This window comes from Asparagus officinalis, chromosome 5, assembly GCF_001876935.1.
Source record: "Asparagus officinalis chromosome 5, Aspof.V1, whole genome shotgun sequence".
Classification (NCBI taxonomy): Eukaryota; Viridiplantae; Streptophyta; class Magnoliopsida; order Asparagales; family Asparagaceae; genus Asparagus; species Asparagus officinalis.
Genome location: NC_033798.1, coordinates 96,487,048 through 96,506,553, shown reverse-complemented (window position 1 = coordinate 96,506,553; position 19,506 = coordinate 96,487,048). Strand labels below are relative to the sequence as shown.

At 39.4% G+C, this 19,506-nt stretch overlaps 1 protein-coding gene and 1 long non-coding RNA gene across 6 annotated transcripts; both read left to right on the top strand.

Annotated features, from left to right (window-relative positions):
• LOC109840282 (H/ACA ribonucleoprotein complex subunit 2-like protein) lies at window positions 1,657-5,362 on the top strand. Its single transcript, XM_020408854.1, has 4 exons — window positions 1,657-1,853; window positions 2,394-2,463; window positions 4,033-4,138; window positions 4,890-5,362. The coding sequence occupies exons 1-4, from the start codon at window positions 1,727-1,729 to the stop codon at window positions 5,049-5,051; spliced, it is 465 nt and encodes a 154-aa protein (XP_020264443.1). The 5' UTR covers window positions 1,657-1,726; the 3' UTR covers window positions 5,052-5,362.
• LOC109840281 lies at window positions 7,135-17,556 on the top strand. Of its 5 annotated transcripts, XR_002246850.1 has the most exons (6): window positions 7,135-7,395; window positions 7,477-7,815; window positions 7,900-8,021; window positions 8,101-8,208; window positions 9,250-9,320; window positions 17,321-17,556. It is a non-coding gene; the product is annotated as an uncharacterized LOC109840281 (long non-coding RNA). The 5 variants fall into 5 exon arrangements; XR_002246849.1 differs by lacking the exon at window positions 9,250-9,320; XR_002246848.1 differs by lacking the exons at window positions 9,250-9,320; window positions 17,321-17,556 and adding an exon at window positions 8,294-8,461.

Sequence of the window (19,506 nt, the reverse complement as noted above, 5' to 3'; positions counted from 1 at the left end):
TTCTCAAAGTGTGTTGGGTACAGATGTATTTCTAAAATCCAAGCTTGACCTTGAACCCGGCTCACAAATCTAACCTAGCTTGGATCAAACCCGTACCCTGACTGTGACTAGAAGCTAGCTCGCACCCAATCTCCACAATGATATTAGATTTTAGTAAAGTAGTAACTATATATCTAACTACTAGTAACTATTTAGTAATCTAAAAAATAATAACAAAGTTAAATGTGTATGTGTTTCAAGCAGAAAATTAGTAGGTCTAGTCCAAAACGTTCCGCAAAATGCAACAAAATCACTACCGATTGGGCAAAATTCATCGAAATCAAGTTTTAAAAATTGTAAAAAAAATAAAATAAGGAAAAATAAATTAAAAGAAGAGGAAAAGTAGTGGGTTAGATTTATCAAGTCGGCTCGACTCAAATGGGACCGGTCAGTGGGACAGGTTGGGTTGTGTTCCTAGTGCGGATACCCGAGCTTTGGCTCGAACTGAATTCAAAGTTGGCCCGGATCAACCCAGCGTATGTCACCTCAGAAGCTGCGGGCTTGACCCAATAAGTGGTGGATCAGTTTATGTCTTATTTGGTGCATTATTTGTGGCATTTGGTGCATCATTTGTGTCAGTTGGAGTGTGCATTTTCACCCTCCTATGAGGACCTTCACCTTTGTTTGATAAAAACACCCCAGCTTCAACAACAATTCTACCCTTTACATCAGCAAAAAGCTTCTTATTTATTTTCCTTACTTCAAATAACTCATCATTGTCACTATGTAAAGCCTCTTGAGCTTGACTATCAAAAGAATCAACTGACTTCTTACTAGCATATCTAGCATTTGCATTCATATTTGTTTCTCCATCTTGATTTGGATATGCATTGGCTTGAGCACTCACATCAAGTTCATCAACTTCTTAATATGGTGGAATAGGATCTCGATTTTCATGTGGTGGACTAGGATATTGCATTTCTTTTTGGGATACAATAGGGTTATTTTTTCTTCTAGGTGTAATCTTTTTCCTTGACCCAAGTTTCTTAGTCCTTTTGGGAGTGGTTTGAGTTGGTTTAGGATTTTTGGCAGATTCTGATTGATTAGGGATAGATGATGATGGTTCACCAACACTCTCCAATGGTACGTCCACCTCAACAGGTATATCAACACTGTGATCAGTAAATATCTCTACCACTATATATTTATTGGCTTGCTCAAGCATTTCAAATAGTTTATCATGTGTCTTTAATTTTCTCAAACCCCCTAGACCTGATAAAGAATAATATAAGAAGAGCACATTGCTATACCCATAGTTTTCTAGATTTTGTCTGAGAAAATATAATGAAAATGCATCTTTCTCAATGAATTCAACATTAAAATTTCCTCTAATATAGTCGACAATATCACTTATGTATAACTAACCTTAATTTTTAGACTCCGTGGTCATTTTGTGCGAATCAACCAAAAGTTCAAAGAGATTTCCCGAAATTTACCCCTGCTTAAGCTCTATTGCACTTTGGTTCATTGGGAGGTAGCCTGGTAGTCCATGGGCCTTATTACAACACTAGGATTGGGCCTCTTGTAGTAAAGAAACACAGATCCGGTGTCTCTGGACCCGGCCCATGTCTCTACGCTCCTCTAAAACCCTAGCTCAATAGAAAACCCACGCCCTAAAAAATTTCCCAAAATCCTTGCGCGAGAGCGAGAGAGAGAGAGAGAGGAGAGAGAGAGAGAGAAACAAGAAATGGCGAGCGATAGCGAGACGGAGAAGTCAATGAAGGAGAAGAAGAAGATGATGGCTCTAGCCCCCATTGCTAAGCCCCTCGCTGGGAAAAAGCTTTCTAAGAAAAGCCTCAAGCTCGTGAGGAAAGGTATATTATTTGCCGTCTTATTGATTTAGGGACTGACTTTTGTGAGATTATTTGGTTTTCTGTGGTACGGCTTTATTGGCTTCTCCATATCATGGCATTGTTTGCTATAAAGGTGAGATTTTGATCATGAAAAAGAGTTTCTTTAGATTACATTTAGTTCGTAGAGCCACAAGTCTTCGATTGCCTTATTGCAAAGAGAGAGTAGTGTGCATAAATTTATCATCTAGGATTTTCTACTTATCGGCGTTTTAGTTATTTGCTGAAATTTTCATTTCATCCTATGAAGTCTAAGAACCGGTTGTTTTTATTCTGCACTTCTGATCTGATGTTACCAATGTTTGTCCTTAAATACCTAAGGCTTGTATGGATAGATACATGTGCAATATTATTTGTTGTTTGGCTAGTGCAGCATTTTTTTTTACCATCAGGTCTTTTTTCAATTCTTTTTATTTCTATAGATCTTTCTTTGTCTTGTTAATTGTTATACTCTTGTTATATGGGTATTTGGGGATTAACAGATCGAACGTTTCTAATTTTCAGCTGCTGAATCGAAATGCCTTAAACGAGGTGTAAAGGAAGTAGTTAAGAGCATCCGCCGAGGTCACAAAGGGTTGGTTTTCTTTTTCGCTATCTACTCCAAATAATTATATCATTATTTAACTAGAGAGGGTTTATGTTATCTGCTGTGTAATATGTGAAAATTGAAACTTTGATCTTTCCAATATGGAAAGATGATGTATTGTTAGTTCATATATTACTAAGATAATTGGTAATACAAAAGTATCATGCTAAGAAGAATATACATCTGATGTATTGATTGAAAGACATTCAAGGTGTTCAACCACAATTTTATACTTGATATGTTTTTAGCATTTTTTGTTATTAAGTAAGTCTCAGCCATCCCACTCAATCAAGCTGACATGTTTATTTTATTTTCGCCTTTTGAGGGTATGTTCTGAAATGGACTTTCATTTCTTCAACCTTATTTACATAATTATGCAAGTTGTGAGAGATACTTTACATACATTACATAATCACCTTATTTAGGGTCATTACTTCAGTTCTTTCCTATTTATGTCATTTCATTGCTAAAATTATTTCAAACTCTATACCTTAATTTGTATTCATTTCTGAATGTAATTGAATTATTCATAACAATTAGGATGGATATGTTATTCTAATGAATGTTGTGCCTCTTTGAAGATCTCTATTTTCGCCTTTTTTAACTTCATGTTTTGATTTTTCTTTATAACACGCACAGTCATGATTTTTTTTTAAAAAACTCGAGTCTAGACATACCACCTCTAGCTGAAATGTATTTATTAACCTTTGTAGTGGCTTTCCCTCAACACATTAGCTTCTAGTGTGGAAACTATTTAATCTATTAAGATGAGTAACAAAGAGACACAATAATGAGAATTGAGATCTGCATGTGGTTGTTGATAAGCTGATATTATTAATTTGTTGAACTTTATAATAGGTCCCAAGTACAAGTTATGTTAATAAGTAAATGTTCTTAGAAATAAGCTAACAGCTACATTTTGGCAGGATGTTATGGAATTTCTTTGTTCATTGTAGTGTTTTGAAAGGCACACGCCTCACTGCGCCTCATGCACCTTGTAATGTGGTGCGGTGGCGAACGCCCCGCATCTGATGTAACAACGCCTTTTGTGCCTCGCATACATCCTGACTTTGTGTAGGATGCATGTAATACATAACCTCATATAGTTCTGTCTGTTAACATTTCAATCGAGTCTTTATACTCGATAATCCATATCCCAAAAAGCAAAATAAATCGATTAGGCCTTTTTAGTGGCCTTCAATTGAGGATCATAACTAATCCTTTGCTTGGATTTTAGTCTTGATTTGACATTTAATCTGAAATTTTATGAATTTTGCTACTATGTTGGGTGTTAGCATTAGAAATTAACACCTTATATTGTGATTTTGTAGAAAGATATTATTTATCCTGACATATTTTTTATATGAATTCCTAAACATGTTCTTTCGTGCTTGATTATATATCTTGAAAAATTATATGTGCAGTGTGCGGCTGGCATTACTCGTGCGCGCACAATTTGTTGCGCATTGTGCATGTGCGCGTAAAGATGCTTTGTGCCTCGCGCATTGACAACATTGGTTCATTGCACATATTTCTGAAATTTGTTGGTGTGTACAGGTTGTGCATTATTGCTGGAAACATTTCTCCCATTGATGTTATAACACATGTCCCCATATTATGTGAAGAAGCTGATATTCCATACTTCTACGTCTCTTCTAAGGAGGTTTGGCTGCTTTCTCTATTATCTATTAGTTTACTTATCTGGAAGAATATTAAATATTCTTCACAGGCTACAGTTTGAAAAGTCTTAACTGCTATGTAAGTCAGATATATACTTTAAAGTCTTGGACCTAACACCAGATGAAATGTTTTTGTGCCAGAAGAATCAACAGAGTGAGATGTAAGAGGAGGAAATTGGCGGATACAGAAAGGGTTAATAATGTTTAAAATAACGATTGCTACATTTTCTTAATTAAACCAAAGATATGAATGAGATTCTGCAAGACTAATTATTAAGAACAGAAAAGTGGATTGTTGCATAACAGGGTGGCTCGGCATGAGCTTTTTCATTATCTTCTACTTTTGGCTAAATCTGAGAGGCTCTTGGTTCATCGATGGCAGGACCCTGTCTCAATATAGTCCTTTCCTTTCTCGTCAACCTCTTCATTTACTTCACAAAGTGCGTTTACGCTGACCATTTTGCTTAGTGGAATCTAGGGATTAGTCAATCTAAGATCTTTCCTTCCACCTGAAAAAGACAAGTTCTCATAAATATTGAAAACACCATCAAAGGATGAAAGAAGATATGTGCCTGCAATTACTTTGATATAGCTCCTAGTATAACTACTCCCTCAATAAACTGTAGTAAACTTTGGTGCCCCAAGATTTATTCTACTTATAAATAATCAGAATAAGGAATCAGTAGATATTTAAATTCTGCTCTGTTCGTTCACAGGTTTCTTCTTCTTTTGCAGGAACTGGCAACTGCGGGGGTCACCAAGAGGCCAACATGCTGCGTTCTTGTGACGACAAAACCAGCAAAGGGAGAGTTAGAATCCGAGGTGCAGCAGAAGCTTCAGTCCGAATATGACCAAGTGGTATCAGATGTAAAAGAGCTGGCATCTTCTTTATTCTGATGCTGACTAAACTTAGAACCATTAGCTAGAGACGAGAAATCTAAAGTATTTGCAGTTCAATTTTCTTCTTGATTTGTCAGTGTTATTGGTCCTGAAAGTTTGTAATCTTGCTGATAATGTACTTGGTGAGGCAGAATTTTTCTATTATCTTTGTTGGATATCAAGTAATTTTCCGAGGACTAGAGGGTTTTGATATAGCTGATTTTGTTGTAGTATCTTGGATAAAATGATAACATTTCTTGAGGAAAAGACAATCATCAATTGTTCATTGATGTTTGGTATCTATCACAGATATTATGTGCTACAGGAAAGTTATAGATTATGAGTGATAGTTTGAGATGCATTGATGATATTTGAAAGGGTCCTAAATGATACTCACATCTTGATTTACATTGCAATAATTTCATAGTTTTTGTCGAGTAAGTTACTTCATGTTTCCATGATGCTTGCTTGTTGCCTTTATCCGTACTTCCTTGAGCATCACTTCATCAATAATAGATTTGCAGTAAGAATTTGTAATAAACAGCGCAAAGTTTAGTCCGGGGCAAATTCTCTGTCCTGCACCAAATGGTGTAAGCTCAAAGTATGGCCTCTAAGATCAATCAGGCTACCCTTGAATCTTTCTGGGTTGAACTCTTCAGGCCTTTCCCAAACATTTTCTTCTCTTCCTATCGCCCATGCATCGATGTTTTAGGTGGGATGTCATAGCCGTTGACTGTAAAATGCTGCATAATTTCTCACCGTTGACTGTAAAATGCTGCATAATTTCTCTTGGAAGGAGCATTGATACCGGTGGATATAGTCTCATTGACTTCTTCACTATTGATTTAATGTAGCGAAGCTGATCGAGATCGCTCTTCTCTACTTTCCCTTTGCTTCCGGTGAGACTCGTCACTTCATTTTCGAGTTTTTTTTCAGGATTTCTCATAAGCTCTGCCGTCGTCCAGCAGCAAATGTATTCTACAAAATGGTAAAATAAATGTTAAGGCATTGTGCCTTAATGTTTCTATCCTTTTAACCTTTCTATATGATTTTTTTTAATCAAGGTACAGGGCCATCTATACCATTTCTTCCCCCTGTTTGCTATTAATATATCTTCTCTAACGCAGTTCTACATAGAATATTACTCGCAAGAGAGAAAAGCTCCTCGCTCAAATTTTAACTTCCACAGTCCATATCGAACTAATCATTCTCTCGACTTCTTCTTCTCTTTCTTCTCTTACTGATCAAAACGAAGCCACCAAAATTTAACGAGATTTCTCGACTGGTCTCTGTAGGGAGCGAAAACAACGTCGCGAAATCACTAGGATGAGTAGAGATTAAAGGGCCGTGTTTTTGGGATTGTGCTGAGCTTGAGGTAGATTAGATTAAAGGGCCGTGTTTTTGGGAGAGTTTGCGTAGGAATTTATGCGGAGGAGTGTGGCAGAACTGCTGGAGGTTTCCGATGATCGGGAAGTTGAGTGGGCCCGGTGGGAGTTTGAGTTTTTGGTTTGATTTTGATAGGATGTGTAGAGAGAGGAGAAAGAGGAAAGAAGCAGGGGAAATACGAATAATCATGTCTATGATTGACGATCGTAGGATGCATGCTATGATTGCTATCTACTTCTTATTAACTAAAAGAGAACACTCAAAAAGCTCCTATGAACAGCAACTCTGATCTGGACCAATCAAATTATTCATAACAAATTTATTTTTAAAATTCATCTTTATAAAAAAACTATAAATGAAAAAAACACATTCCTTTTAACTACTCACCCACGTTCTCCTGTTCCGCCATCACTTTTTTGCACAAAAACTTCCCACCCACGATTCTTCGGTTCTTCCTCGCCACTTCCCCCCTTCCTCCCCTCTCTGCCCTCTCCCTGAACACACGAGGTCTCCTTCCTCATCTCCTCCTCCCCCTCCTCCGCCCAATCCCCCGCTGCCTCCTTCAAAGACCACCCAATCCCTTTTTCCTTCTATTTTCGACCTAAAATTTTAATCTTTTTTCCCTAACAATTCGATTTTCTTCTGAATCCAGAGAAAAGATGCAGAACGAAGACAGAACCGTCGTCGATCTCTACGTCCCAAGAAAATGGCATGAATATAACATTCTTTGATTGATTTATTTTGATTTAGGGTTTCATTTGTTGATTGTTAGCAATTCGATTTTACTCAGTTTGGCGACGAATCGGTTGATTACTGCAGAGGATCATGCCGCGATCCTGATTATGATGAAGGGTTTGAATTTTTTTGTATTGCAGATGGTTGTGATGTTGATGGGAGGTGTTCTTCGCTTCTTTCGCTGGTTAAGGCTTTTGATTCTGTTCTCGCTTTTTATAATGGGTTCTGTGATCTGAAGTAGGTTTGGTTTTTCTTTTATGATTAAAGTCTGAATTTTGATGTTTTTCGGGGAGCAATTTGGTGATATATCTTATTTTTTCAGGTGCATCTATTGTTATGTTTCATGGGGACTTGCCTTACTCATCAAAAGACATCCTCAAGAAGCTCGAGACTTTGAATGATAAACATATTATTGGTTCTGGTGGCTTTGGAACTGCATCCAAGCTAGATATGGATGATGACAATATTTTTGCTCTGAAAAGAATAGTAAAGACAAATGAAGGTCTTGACCGCTTTTTTGATAGGGAACTTGAGATCTTGGGCAGTATTAAACAAATATCGTTATTTGGTAAATCTACGTGGGTATTGCAATTCACAGTCATCTAAGTTATTAATTTATGATTTTTTGTCTGGCGGGAGCTTGGATGAAGCTTTTTACATGGTTAGAACTGCTCATTTTTACTACAACTTACTTCAAATTGTATGCTTTGTAATTTTTTGATTTATGATTTTCTGTTGATTTTAGATTGATTTGAAGCTGAAATTGTGTCGGGGCTCTTCGACTAAAAAGATTTTGGTTCGAGAGACGATGAGTTATGAAGCTAATAATCTCATTTTAGGGATCAAAAAGAATTGCCGGGGCATTAGGTGAGTAAAGGGCCTTCTTTTTGCAAATTTTTTGAGATATAAATCATTCATTTTGTGATGAGATTGAATTTGATGGTAGGTCTTCATCTACCTCGATCGCAAAGTAATGTTCGAAGAAACGGCCGAAGGATTGCTCGGTTCGTGCAGTGAGCAATGGCAAGATTGTATTCCAGAGATAATCCACAATGTTAGTTTGATTTGGTTTGATACTTTAAGTTTAGCTTTTGCTGATTGTCTACAATCTATTAAATGAAACCATATTTTTGTTACAGAAAACAGAAAGTGTTCCAGAAACCTTAGTCGAAAACGAAGCAAACATGATTATTTTTTCATGAATGTTGCTTCTATGCAGATACATGAGTTAGCATTTGTTTCACAAATTTCAACAAAATTGCAAATCTATTAGAGACCCAAATCCAATATTTATGAGACGTTCTTTATCTTTATCAGATGTTAAATTTGAGTGGTTGACAACTTTATAGTTGATGAATTTAATTGATTTATTACTTTGTGTATGCATTTTGTTCTGCTTTTGGGCTTATGTGCCGCAGTTGAGTGAATTCCTTATGGGGATCCATTATTTTCTATCTTTCTTTTAGATTCCTTCTTAAGATAGGATAAATTTGACGTACAGAACATTGGACACGTATTTTCTATCTTTCTTTTAGATTCCTTCTTAAGATAGGATAAATTTGACGTACAGAACATTGGACACGCCGGTCTTTTGAGGTAAATTTATTTTTGACACATGCAAAGTATAGTCACTTTGCACCGGTTATGAGTGAACATTTGTGTTTATAATCCTTCATTGTTTTGGATAATTGGAGATCTGAATCATGATCTTTCTGCAGTTTTTCCTCTTTGCAATTCAGGTCAGCTAACAATTTTTCCTATTTGATTTGCAATTGTATGTCCATATCTCGATGACAAATTAAAAAGGGTGTAGTTTTTGTTGGTACTTTCATTTGCAAGAATTTGGATCTTCGGTGTACAAATTTCAAACAAGTTTCCTAATTTTTTTTTTGTTTCAAATCATTCATCACCTTTATGGGTATTTGGAACTTCGGTGTCAACTTATGTGCAATACTAATATCTTTTTTGTTTCAAATCTTTAAAGAATTTAAGATTCATTACTTCTCTTCATTTTAAGTAGTAATAATATGATGACGATTCCAAAAAAATAGTCACTTTATTTCATGTTTTCATCTTTGATTTTTTTTATTTGAAGGGGGTTTCCAGCATGCCTTGAGGAAGAGACCGTGACCAAGTTTTTGCTGGATTGTTTGTTAACAAATTAAGGTGATTCTGACATTATAGGCTAGATGGATGTTAGTAAAAGTTCTAAAGATAATTTAATTTCTGTTATTCTACAAGAAACAAGTGTTGATAGTTCAAAGTTTAACTAAAAAAAAAACTAATTGAGGCAATTTAAGCTTAGGATTATGCATAATCTCCTTGGGCAAATTAGTTTAAAGATTCCCTACTTGCACATGTATTTCTATCTCCATAGATGTTAGTATTGCACATAGACTAATTATCCTACAAAGATCTTTTATCTTTTTTTTCAGTGAAAGAAAACTTTCCATTTTCCATGAGCATACAAAATATAATAATTAGTAATATTGAGTGATATTAAGTGATTAATATTATTATTAGGTGATTAATGATTAATAATATTAAGTGATTAATGATTAGTTTTATTAGTAATATTAACAATTAGTAATACTAAGTGATTAATGATTAGTTTTATTAATGAATCTGCTTACATGTTTAAGAAAGTGAAGTTATAAAACAACCTGTGCTTTGCACGGGCATGAAAACTAGTATATATCAAAAATTTTGAAGTTCTTGTGTTCTTTATTTGGAATGAGTATCGGCATGGTACGTCACTGTTGAATTGTGGGGATTGATGACAAAGATAATGTTGTGCGCAGCGGAAATTTTGGAAGCACCTCCGGTGCGCAAGGTGCACAACAAGAGATTAGATCACAACGGAAATCTTGTTTCAAAAAAGAAGCAAGAACCGAAAGTAAAATATCTCAACAAAGTGAGATATCAGCTCTTCCTCTCATCAGTTCTAGGACTGACCTGTCGAGCGATCCTAAACAAGCTATTACAAATTCACACCAATAACGAGACAACCAATTTTACGTGGTTCGGCAAATTGCCTACGTCCACGGGGCAAAGAGGGGGGAGATCTACTATTAGAGAGGGAGAATACAAATAGGGTTTACAATCACAATCTAAACCCTCACACAATCTCTCAAACCTCTCACAAAAGGGGATGCTAAAACCTAAAAGGACTGCTGTGTTTTTCTTCCGCACAAAGCCCTCTGCAGCCGCCGCTAATTTTTCACACGAAGCCGCAACTCCTTGATTGACCCTCTGTCCTTGCTCACAAAATCAGCCGCTGCTTCTTTTTCTCCCCTCTAGCTTCACACGTGCTCCCTTGCACAGCCACCTAACCTTGCACAAAAAACCTTAGATGACAGATTATCATCTATATATAGCTGGCAAAAAGGCAATCGGATGGGCCTTACGAAATTCACAAACTCTCCTGCTTTCCTTCGTGGACCTCCCAGTCTCGTGGCCCCCACAAGAAAAACTTTCCACTTGCTTTTCAACGTTGTGGCCCCTCACGTGCTCCACAATCCAACAATTCTCCACCTCGGCAAAGTTTTTTTTTACAAAACTGAGTCGACACCAACCAAAACAAATGTCTCACTTGTTGCGTCCAGTACGAAGTAAAACAATTCACGACAACGGACTCAATCCACAACAAGTCGAGACCCAAATGAGAATGCAAACACTCTACAAATGTCGGTATCCACTCACCAAATCGGCTGCATCATAAATAACTGCCTATATATCCTCTTGTCCAAGGAATCAAGTCTCACGTAGTTCACCCAATGGCCTCCAAATGCCTCAATCCACTAGAAGAGTTCGCAACCCTTCTCCAATATCATCAACTCTGCGGCTGATAACACCTCCAATGGCCTCAAACACCTCCACATGAGGGGAACCAATGACCATATCCAAACTGCATCTATCAGCTGCACTCAAAACGATCAAACTATCATCTGCATCCGAAACAACATGATTCCCAATCTGTGTCACATCAACTGGAATCCCAAATAATACAGTATGATCTGGAGTCTCCACCCAAAGTGGAGTAGCATCACTCTCCACCCGCTGCGATATCCTAAAGATCTGATCACCACTCTCCACCTGCCGAGAGTCAAACGTGACATATCTGCTCAGAACAAAGTCAGAAGCCAATACTTGATTATCAAACACGCCTCTGACTCCCAAATGTGCTATCGGATCAAATTTCACATCCACGATGTGACCAAGTGCTGGGTAGCCAAACATTCGACGCAACCCAAAATCTAAAGCAGCTCCACCAGATCTAAAATCTCTACATGCAGCAGTCGACAACCTATGCATAAGATGGCCCAAACATGTTGTAGCCCACACACCGATGCTAATGCTCGACATCAAACACCAATCCTCCTCCAGAAAGGAACAGCTCCCCAAATCTGCTATCTCATCACGTCGCCTTAAAGTTTCCACACTAATGAAGTGTTTTCTATTGCCGTGAGCTCGGTACAAACGCAGAAAGAACCCCTACCATAATCAGAACGTCGAGTTACCTTTTTTCCAACACACTTCCTACATCTGTTATGGGCTTCTAGGACTTCACACTAACGGGACTTGGTTGCAACCCACCAATGCCTAGAACAATCCCCAACTACGGAAACTACATACATATTACCTCCCAATGATGCTCCCTTGGAAGGCCCCCGAATGCCTGAATGAACACCCCTCAGAAGACCCCTCGAATGATGGATAGAAGTGTCAAACTCCACCTCGGTCTTCTTGCTCATACCAATGGGTTCACAGGACTTCAAACTGCAGGTCAAAGCACTCCTTAACAATCTATGCACGACATTACCAATCAAATAACACAGCATCAAACAACGCCACAGTCTAGCCGAATCTGATGAAGTCGTCAGCTCCCTATCAATCGCCGTGCTTCCGAGCAAATAATACAAATTTTTCCTTCTGACGCCCTTCACCACAATCATGGACCCCAATGTGACATTCAAACGTGCATCCACCAAGGTCACCCTATAGCCTGCTGCCTCCAAAGCTCCAAGTGAAATGATGTTCATCTTCAATTGTGGAATGAACCTCACTTCATCCAACTCCCGAATCATTCTGTTACTCATCTTAATCCGAACGATACCAATACCATCAATAGAGCATGCATGTCCATTACCCATGAGCACAACATCCTCTCTTTCCAACTTCTGAAAGCTGGAAAACCAATCCCTCATAGAGCAAACGTGGTAAGAAGCACCCGAATCCAACATCCACTCCGTAGAGTCGGCATCACAAACTGATGGTAGTGCGGATAACGAATAGCCTAAAGAATCCGAATCCGAATTGTTGCCACTAGTCTTGACAACATTTACCTCTGAAGCTTGTACAACTTTCCCCTTATTCTTCTCAGCTCGATCTAACTTTGGGCATTCAGCTTTCCAATGTCCATCCTCTTTACAAAAAGCACACTGATTCCTACGAATCCCACGATGTGTACCTTTAGATTGCGACCTCCTGCATCGGTTTGAACCACGGCCTTGAACTACTAATTCATCTCCCGATGCCTTCTCGAAGGACTCATCAACACTCTTCCTCAACTCATAATTCACCAACGCTGAGGTCACCTCCTTGTAGCTAACAGTAGTTCTTCCATTAATCATAGTGAGAACAAAGGTACCATAATCATCCTCAGGCAACGAACACAAAAGTAACATCACCTTGTCTTCATCCTCAACCATGATATCCACATTAGCCATGTCTAAAAGTAGCTTCGTGAAGTTATTAACATGCTCCCTGATGGAAACTCCCCTCTTCATCTTGAACTGGTAAAAAGTAGCTTCGTGAAGTTATTAACATGCTCCCTGATGGAAACTCCCCTCTTCATCTTGAACTGGTAAAACATCTTCTTCAAGTGAAGCCGATTCTCAATGCTCTTAGTAAGATACTTTTCATTGAGTGTTTCCCACATATTCTTCGCCGACGTCTCGTTCATCACATCATAAATAAGATCCAGCGTCAAGCATGACCGAATAACTCCACACGCCCTACTATTCATCTTCTTCCAAACCTTTTCTTTCATATCAGCAGGTTTCTCTTGTAACTCAAGAGTTTCCTCCAAGTTTTGAGCGTCCAACGCATCCATCACCTGACACCTCCACAAACCGAAATTGATCTTGCCGTCGAACTTCGGAACATCGATCTTCATGTTATTGATGCTCAAACTATGTATCGTATTCGTAAGAGACGATCCCGATGTGCTTGTTTCACCCATGTTGTAGATCTAACTCTTCAAATAAGAATTCAACAGTGAATCATTCGAACAAGCTCCCAAGTCCAACCGGGAGCTCTAATACCACTTGTTATGCGTAGCGAAAATTTCGACAGCACCTCCAGTGCGTAAGGTGCACAACAAGAGATTAGATCACAACGAAAATCCTGTTTCACAAAGGAAACAAGAACCGAAAGTAAAATATCTCAACAAAGTGAGATATCAGCTCTTCCTCCCATCAGTTCTAGGATTGACCTGTCGAGGGATCCTAAACAAGCTATTACAAATCACACCAATAATGAGACAACCAATTTTACGTGGTTCGGCAAATTGCCTACGTCCACGGGGCAAGGAGGGGGGAGATCTACTATTAGAGAGGGAGAATACAAATAGGGTTTACATTCATAATCTAAACCCTCACACAATCTCTCAAACCTCTCACAAAAGGGGATGCTAAAACCTCAAAGGACTGCTGTGTTTTTCTTCCGCACAAAGCCCTCTGCAGCCGCCGCTAATTTTTCACACGAAGCCGCAACTCCTTGATTGACCCTCTGTCCTTTCTCACAAAATCAGCCGCTGCTTCTTTTTCTCCCCTCTAGCTTCACACGTGCTCCCTTGCACAGCCACCTAACCTTGCACAAAAAACTCTAGATGATAGATTATCATCTATATATAGCTGGCAAAAAGGCAATCGGGTAGGCCTTACGAAATTCAAAAACTCTCCTGCTTTTCTTCGTGGCCCTCCCAGTCTCGTGGCCCCCACAAGAAAAACTTTTCACTTGCTTTTCAACGTTGTGGCCCCTCACGTGCTCCACAATCCAACAGATAAAAGAGGGCCCCATCATGTGCAAACAGCTACTCCATGGCGAGGAGGTAAGGATGAGACTTATTAACTTCCGAGTGGTATTCATTGGATCTAGAATGCAAGTTTAGAGGAGGTCAATTCACGATATTATAATCTAATTTGCATCTAACGCTATACTGAACAAATCATTGTGGAAGAACATAAATGATTTACCGTCATGATCATGAACGGTACAATCGCAGTATGTCACCTACTTATATACTAACAGGTCAAAATTACATAATTCGCTGCAATATTAGAGTCAACTTATCGGGATAGTGGCATCTTTTAGCAATACACCTTAGAAATCATAGAAAAGTACATTTTCCTTAAACAAAACTGTACATAAACGAATATCCAACTTACCCATGTCCATTGGATAACCATCCTCAGGGCATGCCAGCTTACATCTCTTCCTGGCAGCAACTGAAAAATACTCTTTCCTGTCCAGTTTACGAAAATTTAGTCGCAACCCTCTCTCAGGATCACCCCGACAAGATACGAAAAAATCGGCCAAAACAAATGACTTTGGATATGCCATTAAGTTTCCAATGCCTTCAAACCGGTCTCATACCTACTGTCTAGAAGCAAGGCAGATCCCAAATCCACCATCTGCCTGTTTCCCGCGTTCCAATGGGAATTTTGTGTAAAAGCTGGCCACCCATCGAGGTCAAGGGTAAGCTATTCAATTCTTGCTTCAGTACTAAGATCTTGGAGTTGAAGCATGGGACAATTTTCATGTAAACTGATAGTTTCTGCCTTCAGAAACATTAATAGCCGCGTGGCGCCTTCCCCCGTTCTATGCAACTATAAAATGGACAGCATTGGTATAACGCTAAGTGCAAATATGCCAGCTAATCCTTGCCTTTTGCATGCTCAGGCTTAATGGCTGTCCGTTGCCCTACTGTACCAAAAAGGAGGATTATTACTTGCTTTTCGCGAAAAACTCTGAAAAAATCTGCGAGCACACGAGATGATAGGAAGAAGGCAGAATCATGCGTATGGGAGCAATTGATTTATATTTGAACTAGTGTCTCCATATTAGGAAAAGTTTCTGCAATCCAGTAGTCAAACATTCTGGTAGCATTTCCTTGCCTCTCGAAATGAGTGTTCCACTTTTTTGCCTTGAGTCGCAGTTTCGAACACGAATGCCTAGCTGGTATATACTGCCGAAGTTACTCACTTGTGAAAAGCAAAAGACGTCGTTATCCACTTTGGAGAGCAGGAGACCCATCCCGTGGTATCACGTATAAAATGATCTGTTCTCAAAATTCCTCGCATCTTCTTGGATCACTGTATCGAGGAGAACTGTCATCCTGCAATCCATTGCATAGGAATTTAGGAAACCTGGATAGAGCTTGTCGAGTGATTCCTTGTCATCTAGTATCCTCAGGATCTATGGATGCCACCTCGTGCGCACATCCAAGGCTAGAATCTAAAAATTAGAAGTTCGGAGAGACGCCGGTGAGCATGATCAAAGGATAACAACTGTGGAGAACCCATAAGCTCCTCACATTTGGGGAAGCCGTGTTACATGTCTTTTTTGATACCATATCTTTCATCAACTGTGACTTCTTTTTTTCATCCGCCCCATCCACCACCCCGTCGCCCCACATCGTCTCAAGGCCGTTCAATTCATCGTGCGACGCCACCCTACTCCTCCTCCGCCAGCCTCAAAGCAGACCGAAACCCCTCACCACCCTTCACCCGCCCTGACAGAACCCAGCAGCCGCAACCAGCGCAAATGTGCGAGGCCGCCTCTCATCCCATGCCCCGCAATCTCCTCCGGCAGCCCCACATCCGACCCTCTCGGCTGAGATCCGCACGCCGACCGTCCACGCCAGCACCCCAACACTGACGCTCGTCGCGGACTCGCACGTCAACGTTGATTCGTTCGACAATATTCCCGAGGTAAGATCCCTATTCCTGATTCTCGTTTAGTTTCGTGTCAATTATTGTGTTGTTGTAAATTAATTATGTGCAAGATCCTGTTTTCCCAATTGTTATTCACTATAATTTTTGATCGGTTATGAATTAATTAAATATATGCATAGATTAGACTGTATTTCATTTGATATTCTACGTGGGATTGTTTGATGAATGATATTAAATAAAAAGAAATAATTTCAAAAATAGGAAAGGTTAATGTGCATATAGAAAAGAAATAATCAAAAAGAATATTTTAAGAGATTATTTTTAGAATAATTATGGTGAGAGATAATTTAAAAGGAATTCATTTTGCAAAAAAGATATTTTGAATTAATTTAGTTTATGGTCATGTAAGTGATGGTTGTTGATCACGATATTTTATGTGTAAATCATCTGTCGATTCCATGATTCTTATTTTAGTTACGTGACATACTATGTTTTATTTGCATAGAATTAGCTGTATTTATTGTTCCATATTGTGTTTGAGAACCATTAGTAGTTCATGACTTAGTGGCATTGTGCGTCATGAATAGGACTTAGTGACATGTGTGGGTGTGTTGACCAACTTAAGGGATGAACCAGTGATCTGTATAGACCTAGAAACACAAGAGATGTTCGAGTGGGAAAGTCTTAGTTCGCATGATCGGATGTGGTTGTTGATTATCTTCCAGGCTCGCACCAGTGAATCGTTTCGCACTGGGGTTAGTCTGTTGGGCCCGTGAATCGTTCCGCACGTAGTCAGTGAAATCATTTCGTCACCTGAATTTTGCTTAAGTTTTGACTAGGATGAAATCAGATTGCGTATAGTCCTCTTACCGAATCATTTCACGGTATTAGATGCGCGTAGAGGATTGTGAACAGTCAGTTATCCGAAAATGTGAACCTTGACCTATTTGAGATGTGGACCAGTGAGTTTTTTTAGGATGGCTAGTACTCGACCCTGTTATTGTATACTGTTGGCCTTATGATTATCATGATTTAGTAGTGGATCGCATTTTGATTTTGTTAGATTTCCAGTTACACGTATTTTTTATCATTTTTGTTGTTGCATCGGTTATTGCATTGGTCATTTGACCGTTCTATTTTCTTTTGTGGGGTCTTACCGTGTGCCATACACGCTGACGTACACATGTTTTCTCTGGTGTACGTTAGACTTAGAGAAAGGACAGATCCAACTTGGAGATACGCCAGAGCCCGAGTATCCTCACCAGGAGTGCTTTGTAGACAGAGCAGAATAAGAAGTCGAAGCCTAGTTTTTCTTTTATAAGTTGATGGTCCTAGTTTACTTTTGTAGTTCTTTCTATTTCCGTTGATGATGTATCTTTGTATCTCTTCAGCATTTTGTTGGACTATTTTGTAATAAGGGCATGTTTGACCCAAACTTTATGTCTCGGATGTTATTCCATTTATGATATGATATTTATTTATTCTGAGTTGTTTATTATATTCTTGCTAATTATGATCAGGGACATATGACTTCATATTGTATTATTTTTTGACGCTTAGCGTATTAGGTTGAGAAGAAATGTTTAATTTTATTTATTCTCCTCAATCTAATACGTCATTGGCTTGTTCACTTTTCGATTCTCTGGTATTTTGGGAAGCGGGACGTGACAGCTGCTTGGAGAAGTATGCCCAAGACCATGAAATCCCTAGCACTATCATACTGGCAGCTCAGTCAAGGGAATGGTCTGTCTATTGTTCGCGGTGAAAATCATTGCTTTCTTCATCATTGATTCCATTGCAAATTCTTGTAATAGTTTATCGATTACAAAGATCCGGTCTTTTTTAGATCCGGTTACAACGAAAATCAAATAACACAAGAAATAAAAAATTATAACTTTCTCCTTATTTGTCGAACGAATCGCAAGATCCTGTTTTGCGGTCTCTTGCTTGTGTGGGTTCTTTGCCGACGCTGGGGTTAATCCGTGGACCACCGCACGATCTAGATCCGGTCGGATCTACACGATTTGACGGGTATTATTCCGCAAAGGGAATAATAGCCGGGGAGGATTAGTTCACCAAGGAAATAATCGTCCAAATCTCGGGATCAAAGGCCAAGCTTTGATCCGGAGTGTAGTTTCGTGTAGATCCCACCCATGGGTGGCTCAGCTTTGGCCGAGCCACCCATGGGTGGCTCGGTCTTGGCCGAGCCACCTATGGGTGGCTCGGCTTTGGCCAAGCCCCCCTTAGGCGTTTCTGTTTCGTCGTTTTGTCCGTTGTATCCGTTGTATCCGTTTTTCGGTTGACTTAGACTCTGATTTGGCAGTAAGTCCGATTCCTGTTTTGGCAGTAAATCCACTTCTGAGTTCGAGTCCGAAACTGATCTTGATTCGGTCGTGATTCATCCGAGTCCGCTCTTGTTTGGATGACTCGTTGATTCTTCGAACCCTTGGCTTGATTCCACACGTGAATGGATGTATTCCGTTGCTTACGTGCGATTCGTCAACCTCGTCGCCTCGTCGGTTCGTCGGTTTGTGCCGAGCTATGCTAAGGGACCTATAAGTATTTCAGCCTCGTTCTTTTATAGAAGAGTCTGGAATACTTTGGATATGATTGTCCCAACCTTCAGTCGGTATAACGGGACTTTGGAATGGCTTCTGTTCTTGATTCCTTCAATCTTCCAGGCTATTCGGTGCTTTGTCGAATGTCTGTAAGAGTTCCGATGCTACATTTATTATCTGACCGTTGTCGGAATTTTGAACTATTTTTACTTGCATACAATCGGCAGTTGCTGACTTGTTCCAACCATTCCCGAGATGAATAAGGGGTGGAGGGAGAAGTTTTTCTCTTCATCCTGTGCTGACCCATTCTAGCTTTCCCTGCATAGCCAGAGATAAAAAAGAGGGTCTGAGCAGAGAATCTCTCGGATGTGGAGGGGCGGGCTTGGAAAGGATCTGAGCATACATAGTGTTGTTGAGTTATCCTTAAGAATATTTATAAAATATATTCTCCAGGAACTTCCCAACCAAAAATAGGGAATAGTTTATACTCATATACCTTATTGGAGTATTTTCTGTGTCCTTATACTCGTATACTTTTCGGACCTCGCCAGAATGGCTCTCTAAATTCCTGAACAGATAACATGCAAACTGCTTCAGGATCACATGTGACTTAGTCCTCTTCGCTAAAGGCTCAGACTGCGCCAAAGCAATATGGTAGTGACATGTAAGATCCCATAAAGCCTCATAGCGGTCGGGCATGCGGTCCTTCAGCTGACTCAACTCATGGTTAGAGGGAAAGTACTCCTGATATAGCATCTGACCCATGGGCAAACCAGAAATCCTGTGCATCTCATGGAGGGCCAAGCCCAACTCCCCTTGCCGGGTCAGAAAAGT

Excerpts from the sequence above, each read along its gene's own strand:
- LOC109840282 (XM_020408854.1), top strand. The coding sequence starts at position 1,727 with ATGGCGAGCGATAGCGAGACGGAGAAGTCAATGAAGGAGAAGAAGAAG. Across the intron at positions 1,854-2,393 it reads CCTCAAGCTCGTGAGGAAAG|CTGCTGAATCGAAATGCCTT; the intron begins GTATATTATTTG and ends TCTAATTTTCAG. Across the intron at positions 4,139-4,889 it reads TCTACGTCTCTTCTAAGGAG|GAACTGGCAACTGCGGGGGT; the intron begins GTTTGGCTGCTT and ends CTTCTTTTGCAG.